The sequence below is a fragment of the Macaca thibetana genome, chromosome 1 (genome assembly GCF_024542745.1).
Source record: "Macaca thibetana thibetana isolate TM-01 chromosome 1, ASM2454274v1, whole genome shotgun sequence".
NCBI classification, from domain to species: domain Eukaryota; kingdom Metazoa; phylum Chordata; class Mammalia; order Primates; family Cercopithecidae; genus Macaca; species Macaca thibetana.
Window position 1 is genome coordinate 130,383,095 of NC_065578.1, and position 13,093 is coordinate 130,396,187.

Sequence of the window (13,093 nt, forward strand, 5' to 3'; positions counted from 1 at the left end):
AGGGCTTTTCCAACAGAGGAAACAGGAAGCATGAATCGCTATCAGTTCTGATTTGCCTATCTTCTATAAACCACCTTCACTAGACCTTTAATTGATCTGTGTTTTAATGCGGAGGCCATGAGCTTTAAATATCACCTTTGTAAAAGAATTATTGGGCATTTATACAACCAGGTCCACACAAAAGTAATATCTTGGAGTAATAGAAATAGAAATAGGCCTGTGTTTATAGCCCCTGGTCCTTATCTTTTCAGATCCATAAACATGATTTTACAAATGCAATGAGAGTCTATTCATTAGTAATAACTAGGTTTAGCTACTCAGCCTTACAAAAAATTAATGAATTATCATTTTATGAATTTAAAATAAATATATTATCTGGGGTTCTTTTGGTTGGAAGTACAAAAACCAACATAAGTCAACCAAAAACTTCAAAAAAATTATTATGTACAATACAGAAGTTTGTCACAGAACCCAAGGCCAGAATGCCATTTGACCCCAGGAAGAGACAAAAATGAGAAATCAAAAATACTTTCTGGGTTTTCTGTGTGTTTCATCTATGTTCCCCTCTGATCATCTGTTTCATTCTTACTCATATATCTCTGTGGAAGGGCTTCCTCTGATTCTCTGATCCATGTGGTAGAGCATTTTCTTCCCTTCTCTGAAGCTAGGTTTCTCTACCTATTTTCCTCTGCTAGCTTTTAAATATTTATTAAATAAATTGAACTACAATGGAACCATGGGTTAGAATACAGAAACACACTCCAGTGTCATTAGCAGTCATGGGATCCCATAGCCAGTATTCAAGAGTCTAGCTCTCTCTGTAGGCAATCTGTCTTACATTTCCTATCTGAATAATGCAGAGTAAACATGACAAGCATGCCCTGAACCTAAAGAATGGACAAGTCTGTCAGCAAATAATATCAGTTCCATGTATTTCCTTAGGGACTTTTTTTTCAGAGGACCCAGTTATTCCACCATTTCAGCTTTACAATGTCAGAAATTCATTCTCTCTTCAGTGTTTTTTCATCCTTCATTAAAATCTAGTGCCTTAAGAATGAATCCTCTAGGACAGGTAGTGACTTAGGGAATCACAGTTTTGCCTCCGGACTCCCAGCCAAGTGTTGGGCTCTCTCCCTCCCATTCTCCTCCCGTCCCACTGCACCCCTCCTCCTACTCTCTGTCTTTCCTTGACTGTTGAACTGTTTTGACAGAGTTAATTGAGTAAGGAGCCAGAGACCAGTGTGATCTGGGTTAGAAACATAAACACATTGGTTAGAAGAAAAAGCAAAAAAATGTCAGATACAGGCATGGCATTAGAGTTGGCTTATCAGAGATGTGTTAGCCTGAAGTGCAGGAGCAGCAGAACTGACTTTGGGAACACAGGCTGGAGCAGAAATAGACTGGGAGACAGTTCCACACCCAGAGGACAGCTTTTTACGCATATGGTTGTATTTGCTGGAAAGTTCTCTTCTACTTAACCCTGTATGGGAGACTGCCGTGGAGAATCTGACACAGCTGCTTCTCCATGTGCAGAAAGAGCATATCACACAGAGAAGCAACTGTTGAGACTGTGAAATCTGATTTATTAGATAAGTGTCAATGTGTAAATGTAGCCATATAATAAGTACTCAGTCTAGCCTCAGAGTCTAAAGTTGTCAATTTTTACAATCAAATCTTGATTCTCTTATTTCTGTCTTGCCTCAAGCTTACAGGCCCCAAAGACTCAGTTGATAAAGTGAAAATGATATTTTTCACTTTGCTTGGCATAAGACACAACTTTATCCCTCCCTGACCTCTTTCTGCCTCTTTCTTGACCTTTTCCCAGTAACCAATTATTTTTATTTGAATAAAGTAAAATGTATCTTTGACATCCCTCTCATTAAACATCAACCATATTGGCAGGTTGTACAGGGATGGACAACAAAGATTTTTACTGGGGCAATCAGAGGATGAAACATCGTTTTTTAAGTGTCATGAAAAGGTCTAGGATTATAGGACACTGCTCTGCTCCTGAAAGAATTGTGTACTTACACTAAGAAGTAACAGAATAGTGAAGTGTTGCTATTATGATCACCTGAAACTTTAGGAGAAAAAAAGTAGTTCAATCAAAAGAATTCTAAGCTTTCCCCCAAGTTTCAAGAAAATGTCTACCCACATTTTCCTTCAAATGTTCCTTTCATTGTTTCATTTCTTTAATGTTGTTTGCAGACATAGATCTTGCCTTAGTAATGGTCTGCACATTCGGTCAAAGTGACAGGTCTGAGGATTCCAGGCAGCTTGGGAAGAGGCATGAAAGGCCAGAACCAACGTCAAGGGGTCAGAAGTGAGCACAGGACACGTGGAAGCTCATCTTCCCCAGCAAGAGGGAACTCAACAGCTCACATCTACAGGCAGCAATGGGGGCTGCTTGTCCCTGAGAACAAGGCATAAGCCCAGTATTCAGACTCCTGAGGGGATGAGGGAGTAGTGGCTCAAGCCTGAGCCCCAGAATGAGTACAAGGATAATCAGGGCTCAGGAGAACAAGCAGAGGGCAGGCAGGGCTAGTGGGGCCAGGTCAAGCATCAAGAACACCAGGATGTTATCCTGTAAAGAGAAGGGGAAAATGCAGTAAGGATGGGTATAAAGGCCAGGAAGGAATTATTCACTTGAAACTCACATTAGCTAAGGGAGAAGTCTGGGGCTCAACACAGGAAAAAGAGCTAAGCTATGTACAGATCCCACACTGATGTGAGCCAGGCCAGAACCTGGTGCAGTATCCCAGGGACTTACTCAGCTAGCTCCATGGGAGTCACAAACAGTACTGATATCTATTAACATATCTTATCCTCAAATAATCACAAAGTCTTTGAGGTAAACTGGACAAGCGTCTTTCTATTTTACCCATGAAAACACTTAGGTTCAGAGGAGTTAAGTGATTAACATTACACAGCTTCAAAGTAGCAGCAGCAGGGTCAAACCCTAGCCTCCTACAGCTAAATTTATTCATCTCTGGGCACTAACTGCTTCCCATATTCCTTGATCAACTATCAGTTCTTATCTAGTTCCAGAGTCAGTGGTTTAACCAAGTAGCCCCACATGGATTACACAATGAGGCTTCAGACCCGAGGCTCTTTTGAGTCAGCCACCCAGGGGCTGCACTTGCATTTTTTAACCAAATTAGGACAGGGCTTCTTCCTTCAATCCCCTGAAGAAGTCTATAGTTCAGGGCTGGTATTGTGGTCTCTCTGATAAGACTCTCTCATGGGCATTCTCAAAAAGCCCCCTACCATAGTTCCACTCTCACAGACCAATTTAAAATCTAGGAGTGATGGCAAATAGAATGAGGTAGAACCATCTTTCATAGTTTAACTTAGAGTTTCAAGGTTAGGGTCATCTAAGAGAATAACCTTGGGTTGAGAGTAAAGACTGTTTATTATGGTTCTGCTATATGATTTGAAAGCAATTTTAATGATTTTGAAGAGTTGCTTAGTTTCTCCAACTTTCACTTTATGTTTAATATAAAGACATTGATCAAATAATTTTCAGAACACCTCTTGTTTTTACATTCAATACCTGTATATTCTTACAATCAATACCTGCATAGTGTCAGCCCTACCTCTACCCACCAGCCCCAGGAATAAAACCTACCACAGGACCTGAACTTCCAGCCATATCCCTGGAAGTACTTACAGAGCAGGTGATGACTATGAGCAGCTTCATGGCGCTTGTGGAGATCCCCTTTTCCCCAGAGTACACCCCCATCATTTCCTCTTCCTTTATCATCCTCCTTGCCAGCCCTTGTGAACTCTCCATCTGTAGGACTTACCTGAGCAGATGACAGCCACATCTTCCTGGTGGGTGCAGTCATGATATCCCCAAAATCTGTGCTGGCACTGCTCCAGGGACTGCTCCTCTCCTAAGCAACGAACATTATCCAGCCAGATGCGGCCAACCCCAGGGCCATAGCTTTTCCGGTCTTTGAAGGACGGGGAGAGGGACTTCCCACAGTCCAGTTGCTTGCATACCACCTGGTCCTCCTTTTCTCCCCAATTATCATCACAGACAGAGCCCCATACGCCCTTGTGCAGCACCTCCAGTCGCCCAGAGCAGAGCTTGTCTCCTCCTACTAGTCTCAAGTCAAAGGGATCTGCAGGATGGGGGAGGAAGTCAGGGGTTGGAGACAGGAAGGGAAAGGAGAAAAAATAAATCATTTATTTTTAAAATTTTTTCATTTTGTATTCTTTGTTTGTTTGTTTTGAGATATCATCTCACTCTGTTGCCCAGGCTGGAATGTAGTGGTGTGATCACTGCTCACTGCAGCCTCAACCTCGAGGGCCCTAGTGATCCTCCCACCTCAGCCTCCCGAGCAGCTCGGACTACAGGTGCATGCCACCAAGCTCAGTTTTTCTTTTTATTTTTTAGGAGACAGAGTTCTACATATGTTGCTCAGTCTAGTCTCAAACTCTTGGGCTCAAGTGCTCCTCCCACCTTGGCTTCCCAAAGTGCTGGTATTATAGGTGTGAGCCACTGCAACTGGCCAAGAAGATCATCTACATCCTCACCACCCCCATAAGCACATTTGAAACTCTCCACCTGTATTTCTGTGATTAGAGCTCCTTCTCTCGCTCTCCATCAGGTTCTAACCCCTGTTGTCCAGGTCGGCTTCCCTCACAAGGATCTTTTCACTTCCCCATCTATTTTATAAATCTAATATTTATAAATGACATTCTAATAAGTTTTAAAAATTGAAGAACTTAACAGATATATAGAAAGATGTACCTTGTTCTTACAATATAGAATTCAAAATAATAAGAGTTCATATTAATATAGTGCTTAATATTTATAGCATTTTCAGATACAAAATTGGGTATCATTATATCCATTTCAAAAACAAAGGAATTAGCTATCTGTCCAATTAAATAAGTTTGCAATGGTCCTTTGGTGCATGAGTAGCTCTTTGTAAATACTGTTTGAATGAGATTCCACATAATTAAATCCATGAATAAACCTAGTCTCTGGATGCACAGGCATTACCTTCACATTCGACCCACGTGTCTTCATCATGGATGCAGGTGCTCTTCCCCCAAGGCCCAGAAGGGCAATCCTGAAGGGTTGCTTCTCGTCCTGAGCATGACATCTGGCTCAGCCAGATGGATCTTTGGCCCTGGGCAGGCTTGTTGCAGCGTTTTTGAGTCAGTACAGCCCTCCCACATCCCAGCTGCCGGCACACCACCTTTGCGGCCCGGAGGCTCCAGCCAGTCTGGCACACACTATACCACCGGTTCTGGTGCTTCACTTCCACGCGTCCCTTGCAATGCCCAGGGCCATCAGCCAGCCTGACATTCTCTGGGACTGGGGATAAAGGGCTCTCTGGGTCTGAAGGGAAAGAAAGAGAGTGTGTCTGTTCCCTGCCAGAACATGGTCTTCTCAGTAAAGGGGGCCCAATGGACACATCTCTCAGTTCTTGATGTTCAGTACAAGGCATGCTAAAGTGCTTAACACTGCCTCATAGATGCCTGCTGAAAGAATGAATAAGGGAATTAATGAAGAAAATGTAATTTCCAAATTCCAAGTTGAATCATTATCATTTCTGTAGCATTTTAGCTTTTCAAATTGTTTTCACATTCAACTTGTCATTTGATCCTCACAAGAGATCTTGTATAGACTTTTAAAAATAAATTCAATAACATACAAGATATGTCCAACACCAAATGCCTTTTGGTTCACTGTTGGCGTTGCAAACTAAATATATCAGATTAGTGCTCCCAACCCTCAATCTTTCTAAAAAATAGGACTGAGTCTTCAATGTCAAGGCAAAAGGTGACTGTTTCTCTAGAAACAAATTATGTGGGGAGACAAAGAAAGAGGAGTCATGGACTAGCTCCTCAGTCACATCACTGTCTAATGAACAAAAGAGAAGAGACTATTCATACATAGAAAGCAAGTATACGGGGGGAAGTAAAGGAACACAGACCTGTTTGTCTATATATCTCTCTATCATCTATCCACCTGTCTATTAGATTGTGTTAGTTTCCTATGAGTATTTCCTATCTACCTGACTAGAAGATAAACTCCTGGAAAATTGAGACTATTTTTTAAAAAGCATACATTGTACTTTGTGAGCTCATTTCTTTCCCCATAACTCCATGCCCAGCTCCAGATACAGGATACTCTATTCAACAAATGTTTAGTGGTGTGTATGTTGGCATGTGTGTAAACAAGAGAAACAAGTTCTCGTATAGATTGAAACTAAGATAAAAGTATTTGGTCAATCAAGTAGAAATAGCAGTTCTAGGTGAAGATATTGTTTATCTCCAGCACTGACAATTGGGAAAGTATGAAATGTGGGGGGTGAGGGGCCAATTAGCCATTGTATGAAAGTCTATGGTGGGGAGTGAAGACAAACAAGAGTGGCCATGAGGGGTATGGCAGCTGGCAAGTGGTCCGGGGCCCCTGCCATACTCACTCTCACACAATGCCCCAGCATCTTCATCATGTAAACAATTGTAAGCTTCTTCTTGCTGACATTGAGCCAGTGTATCTTCTGTTCCTGTGCAATTGACCTCTTGGATGAAGACCTTTTGCTCGTTTTCTGCTGGTGGCTCATATAAAATACCACTGGGGGTTCCGTTGGCAGCTCCACAACCCAGCTCCCGGCACACCACAGCCACATCCTTAATGTCCCAGCCGTCATCACACACGGTGCCCCACTGGCCATTCTGTTTCACCTCCACCCGCCCTTCACAGCGGTGGAGGCCCCCCACCAACCGCACTCCAGACGGAGATGCTACAAAGAGACAGGTTGTTAGCTAGAGGCCTGAGAGAAGCTCAGAGTGTCCTTAGGCATGTACTCAGTCAATCTGGGACTCTTCCACCATTCAAATGGTGTAGAGTGTTGAGGAACTAGAAATGAGGGATCAGAAGAAAAGGTGAGGAAGAGGAGCTTCAGAACTCCATCTCTGAGTTCTGGTTCTGCTACAGCCTTAATGGTACCCTGCCAAGAAACTCTACTTCAAGATACTTGGACATGACTGCTGGCATTTTCAGATTGAAGATTAAGGAAAAGAGGTTGGTTGAAGATCCAGCAGAGTTTTAGATTCTCTGGAGGTCAGAATCAGAAGGACCTAAAGAGATCATAAAGTCCACCCCATTATTTCACAGATGAGGAAAATCATCCTCATGAAAGTGGTGGTCTTATGGCTACATTGTCCAAAAGAGGAAGCCCCAGGCCCGAACAGAGCTGGAAAGAGAATATCTGTTGTGTTTTTCTCCTTCTTGACTCTGTCTCTCTCTATGGCAGCCAGATTGAGGCAGAGTGTCTATAATTCAGGCTGAACAACCTAACTATCTCTCACTCTCTGTGGCCAATCCATGCCCATCCTTGCTGCTTCCTATGAAATTTGTTCCTTGTTCGAGTGCCCACCTCAGAAGAAATACAGAGCACTGGGAAAGGGAAGAGTCAGAGTCTCAGAGCCCCAAGAGTTTGATCTAATTCTAGGGACTAGAAGCATAAGGGAGGATCCATGGAATCTCCAGATAAGTTGTGAGAAATCTAGGACTTGGTTCAGTTTCATGACTAGAACTCTGGCAGTAGAAAAGACTAACAGAAGTGGGGTGTGATGGCTCATGTCTGTAATCCTAGCACTTTGGGAGGCTGAGTCAAGTGGCTCACTTGAGGTCAGGAGTTTAAAACCAGCTTGGACAACATGGTGAAACCCTGTCTCTACCAAAAAATAATAAATAAATAAATAAATAAATAAATACAAAAATTAGCCAGAAATTGCTTGAACCCAGGAGTTGGAGGTTGTAGTGAGCCGAGATCATGCCACTGCACTCCAGCCTGGGCAACAGTGACACTCCATCTTGAAAAAAGAGAAAAAAAGAAAAGACTAACAGAAATTCTCTTCCTTCCACCAAGACATGCAAGGAGAGTAGAGATGGCTGTGTAGGGAGACCAGGGAAGAGCCTATTAGACAGCAAACACTTGTTAGGTGAGTACTATATTTCTGTTTTGTTTGTTTGTTTTTAGTGAACTCAGAGAACAGTGATGAACAAGAGAGATAGCATTGCTGCCCTCAAGAAGCTTATATTAAGCTTGGCAATCCCACCAAGCCTCTTGCAGCCTCAGAGCAATATGGCAGAGGCTGAATTTTCCATGTTTACATGGAGAGAGACAGTTAGCTGAGAGAGTTCTGGTGCACCAGGAGAGGTCACATTTGGACTGGAAGTCTATGGCCTACTGGAAGATGAACAGCTTAATAAGGGCCAACATGGTTCACACGGGATGAGCCAGATTGCATGCATGGATGGAACATGACTGCTGAGGACCAGATTTCCCACAGACTACCTTGTCTCAACTGCACACAAACTCCCCAGAGTTTAGAATCAATCTAAGAGAAGTAGTTCAGTGAGAAAACTCTAATCTGGCTAATTTTAAACTACACCAGGAAGCTTATGTTTAGTTCATGCATTTGTTTTTTTGTTTCTTTCCTTTTCTTCCTTAAATTTTTTTGGGAAGAAAATATATAAAAATGGAGGCTATAGATAGCAATTAAAAGTTAACCATAAAAAAATAAGACTTTTATATAAACCATAAAAAACTAAGAAAAGTTTTCATTTCCACACAACTGAGTTTAAGGCTCATAGATCTGGATAAAAATATAATTTAAGAGCAGTTACCCAAAAATGTTTTTTATCTTCATGAGTAGCATGAACCATAAATAATTTTGGGGTCATTGTATCTGAGATTAGAGTTTGGATTGGCATTTTTGCGTACTACGGGAAATACTAGCTATCAGGATTAACAGTATAATTTCTTTCCTTGCTGATTACAAAATTCTCAATTTTTAATCAGTTTTCATTTTCTATGGGGTAGAAGACTAGAATAGCCAAGGGAAAGAAGAAATAAATTTAAAAAACCAAAAAACAAAAAATAAATAAACAAGAAATTCAGGGAAAGAAGAAATAAATTAAAAAACAAATTTTTTTTAAAACAAGAAATTCAGCTTGATGAAACAGAAGGACCGAGAAAAGAATAATCTGAATGTCCAGATGAGAACCCAGGAAGGTTGCATCCATCAGGGTATAGAATTCTTCATACCAATAGCAATGTTTCTGGCTGCCCCTCTCTGGTAAAGTCTCTGTGATTAAGCAGAAAGGGAGACTGGAGGGATAATATACAAGAAACTGCTAATCCACAACCCGTAACCTCCCCTTCTATAAACTCACTCTCTCTGTGCACCCTTTCCTTGGGTTTATAATTAGTGCATTACCCAAAGACTGCCTGAGCAGGAAATCCAGCCTATACTCTGCTGGTCAAGCTATGTGCTGCAAGCAACAACACATTTCTAATTCAAACAAAGATACCATTAAGCCTGGCAGGGGGACCTGGATATGCTGGAAACCAAACAGGAAGACACAGAAAGAAAGTTCATTTTTCAGGTATGCCCATAAGGCAGTGAAGTGCATTCTAGACCTGAAATGAACCTAGCTCTTACTTGGATGCTGGCCAAGTGGCCACAGAAACCAAGTGGGGAGAGGTGCCCTGCCAGAATAAACCACCCAAACCCTTCTAAATTCTGGAGGTGGAAATCTGCCCACACAAGACTGAGTGGGTGAGGTAGGAAGCCAGAAAGGAAGTACGCTGGGCCTGTTTTGAACCAGTCTTTCTCTGTGGCTCAAGAAACTTCAAAATTTCCCCTCTCCTGAGCTTGAAGCCTCCCTCTCAGAAACCCCCAAAAATCTTACCTAGGAATCCAGGTCTGGTGCAAATGGCTGGTGAAGAAAGAAGGAAATGAGTGAGGTCAATTTCCAAGACTTTATTCAAAGAACACGACTCTCTAGAAAGCCTTCACAGAACCGTGTGAGACAAGAGTGGTGGATGCAGCACCTCCAATGTCAGTCCTGTTGGGACCTTCTTCTGGGATGACCATCCTCCAAGGACACAGGGACACTGGCTAGAAATCACAGAGACCAATTCTACCACAGCTAACTGGTTCGGCCTGTTTCCTTCACACACAGTGGTGGATAGATTGGTTTCCTATTCTAGTCAATTAGATTGATTGGTTATTACTGCCTGAAGTAAAAGTGTGGTGATGCAGCCTCTTGACTCAATAAGAAAGAGTGCTGGAGGCCAGTGGGAAGATGCACTGGCTGGGGAAGATAAAGATGCCACGGTGCGCAGTGCAGAAAGTAGGGCAAAGGGGCAGGATATGCCTGTGTTCGTTGGCACAGCATTTAGACCAGGTAAGCAAACTCTTACTGTAAAAGGCCAGACAGTAATATTTTCAGTTTTGTGGGCCATATAGTGTCTGTTGCAACCAGTCAGCTCTGCCATTGTAGCCTGAGGACAGTCACATATATGTATGCAAATAAGGATGGCTATGCTACATTAAACCTTTATTTATTAGACACTGAAATTTAAATTTCTTGTCATTTTCATGCACCATAAAATATTATTTTTCTTTTGTTTTTTTCCTACCATTTAAAATTATAAACCTCATTATCAGTTTGCAGGCTGTTTTAGTTGATTTAGATGAATAGCTCAGAAAGTAGCTCTATATGTAGTTCCAAACCTCCAGATTCCAGCACCAGCCTATCTTTAACACATGGGAGTTTCTTCCTACAGGATCTCTGTATATTTGGACTCCTTTCTCCATAAGGGCCCTCCTAATGCTGCAGAGAGTCCTGAACCCTGTAACCTTCAGGAGTCCCTGAGGCCTATGCATTTTCAACTGCAAAACACCCACCTCCCCCATCTTATAGGATTTTTCGGAAGGAGCAAATATCTTTGGACCTCCAGCCTACAGTTTTTCAGGAAGATTCAAGTAGTTCAGTGGTTTACCCTGGAATATTTTCTTTTTTTGGTTTCCAAGTAACTTCTCATGACCCTCATTCCCTTAATCTTCAGAATGTGGCCACTCTCAGACTCAAGGAGGCCTTCTCTGCAACTGTCCAAAACTCAAGGTTATATTATACATAATGGGAAAAATTGCATAACCCCCACCCCAGCATGTGTACATGTGAAGGAACGTGAGCATGGCAAGCCTGATATGCAGGTGCAAACGTGATATCGCCAGTAAGTGACTTGGAAGCTCTGCAGTAGGGTGGGTAACTGCAGAAGGCATGGACCAGAAAGGCTTCATGAAGCAGGTGGAAGTGCAGATGAGCCTGGAAGACCCAGTAGTATATCCATGAGGGGCAGGACTAGCCGTTGAGTGGTGTGGCGGCTGTATGGATGTTTAAGATGTGGTCAGTCCCTTACATTGAACACAAAAGTGTCCAGTTGAGAGGCTTGCGTGGGCTTTGGTGATGCACTAGGTCAAGACATAAAAGTGGATGTGATTGATTAGTGTAGGGACTTACCAGGCCTTGTTAGATGCTTTATATTAGTTATCTTATAAAAAATACTGCTAAAAACCTCTGAGGAATGTAATCTTATCCTCACTTCATAGATGAGAGAGCAAGACTTCAGAGAGGTGTGGTAACCTACGAATTCATAAAGCTAAGAAATCAAAAAGGCAGGATTGAAAACCAGGTGTCCTTGGCTCCACAATCACCAGATTAACTAGGTTGATCTCTAGATTACTCTAAGCAATGAGAAACTGCAGAAAATTATATTTAAAAAAAACATTATATGGAACACTTTTCAGAGGAAACCAGACAATATGATCAATGAAAGGTGATTGTCTTGCAGTTCTACTTCCTTTCCTGGCTCTACTTGCTGCTACCCAGTGCCCATTCATTTGTCTTCTTACTAATAGTACATTTAGGAACATTTATGTAAAAAGAGAAATGGGATAAACTATCATTACTTTGTCATTACAAATATAGGAAAATAGAAAAAAATCTGATAAAGTGAATTACAAATGTGTATGGATTAAGTGGCTTTTAAGGATTAGACTAGTTACCAAATGTAGAAAGGAAGGAGAAGCTCACCCTTGAAAAACATCCAAATCTGTTCCAGGTTTGCAGGGAGAAAGTTCTCCTAATCAAAGTTCCAGAAAACTCTGAAGCCTAAACCAGCAGGTGCAGAGATACTCACCAAGGATCAAGGAGAATAGCAGAGCCATGACCAAGGCAGCTGAAGATGATGAGCTGAAATTTAAGGCTGGAAGGAGGCCCCCAGGCAGCAATATTTAGTTTGAGCTGCAAGTATGTTAAGAGGAGGGACAAAGACGGGTCCTGAGCGTGGTCAAAGCATTATCAGATGATCAGAAACCAATAGACTCGGGAGGGAGAACTGACAGAGCTGGACTTGCTGAAATCAGCATGTTCCAGAGGAAGGGAGGTGGCCAGAACTGGCAGAAAATTGCTGAAAACAAAGCAGAAACAGGCTGTCATGACTTGGTTCTGCTGTAAGTCCAGCTCCATCCATCTCTGCTACAGCCCCTTTGTTATGTAAACAGAGGAAACATCTCCCACAAGGAAAGGCAGGTACCAAAAATATGGTCATCTCTCAGTAGAAGACAAGGCAGTACTTAGTCTCCAAGGATGGTTTGCAAGGGAAGTAAGCCAATTGTTATTCCTTTACCCAAGAGGGAAGTGTCTAGAAAATTTGGAAGCCAGAAGCCACAGGATAAGTGCAGAGTTGCCCTTGGAGGCATACCCCATAAACCATAATCCATGGTGCCAATTTCCACATATAGGCCTGACTTTATTGGCTTCAAACCAGCTGTCTCAGTACTAAGCAGAGGGTCCAATATACAGATTTGTTATTTTTCTATGCTTGTGCTGGTGTATGCCCATCTTTGGAAGCTGGATGGAAACAGATCCCTGAGGCGAGGGGCATCATAATCATTGAACTCAAGTTGTCTGTAAGTCGAAGACATTACGGACAGAGATTAAGCAGTAAGACCCCCTCAGGCCCCTCTGCCTTTTATATTATTAAGTATAACTATGCTTCATGAGCTATTCTACTCCAGATTGATCAAGCAATCAATTTTGTATGCTAACATAATCCCTACATTCCAAGCAGGGTAATTGTTCCTCTACAGTGAGACATTTTTGCTTCTTTGTAACATTCAGGTCACTCAGCGGAAATCTTGGTTCATTGTAGCATTCATTTTTATTCCTGTGTTTCTTCACTTACTTAATGTTGTATTCAAGGAAACG

General features: G+C 42.1%; 1 protein-coding gene across 1 annotated transcript; it reads right to left on the minus strand.

Annotated features, from left to right (window-relative positions):
* Positions 1-1,899: 1,899 nt before the first annotated feature.
* On the minus strand, positions 1,900-12,288 carry CD5L (CD5 molecule like). The gene is made up of 6 exons (XM_050779743.1): positions 12,024-12,288; positions 9,728-9,754; positions 6,447-6,767; positions 5,015-5,356; positions 3,807-4,127; positions 1,900-2,584 (listed from the first exon to the last, which is right to left on the minus strand). Exons 1-6 carry the CDS (start codon positions 12,049-12,051, stop codon positions 2,580-2,582), a joined length of 1,044 nt encoding a protein of 347 aa, XP_050635700.1. The 5' UTR covers positions 12,052-12,288; the 3' UTR covers positions 1,900-2,579.
* Between the last annotated feature and the right edge of the window lie 805 nt (positions 12,289-13,093).

What these genes read in the sequence shown, in the direction of transcription:
- CD5L (XM_050779743.1), bottom strand. Translation starts at nt 12,051, where the DNA reads ATGGCTCTGCTATTCTCCTTGATCCTTG. An exon ending in CACCAGACCTGGATTCCTAG is followed by an intron (nt 6,768 to 9,727) that starts GTAAGATTTTTG and finishes GTCTCTTTGTAG; the next exon opens with CATCTCCGTCTGGAGTGCGG. An exon ending in TGCTGGGGCATTGTGTGAGA is followed by an intron (nt 5,357 to 6,446) that starts GTGAGTATGGCA and finishes CTTTCCCTTCAG; the next exon opens with ACCCAGAGAGCCCTTTATCC.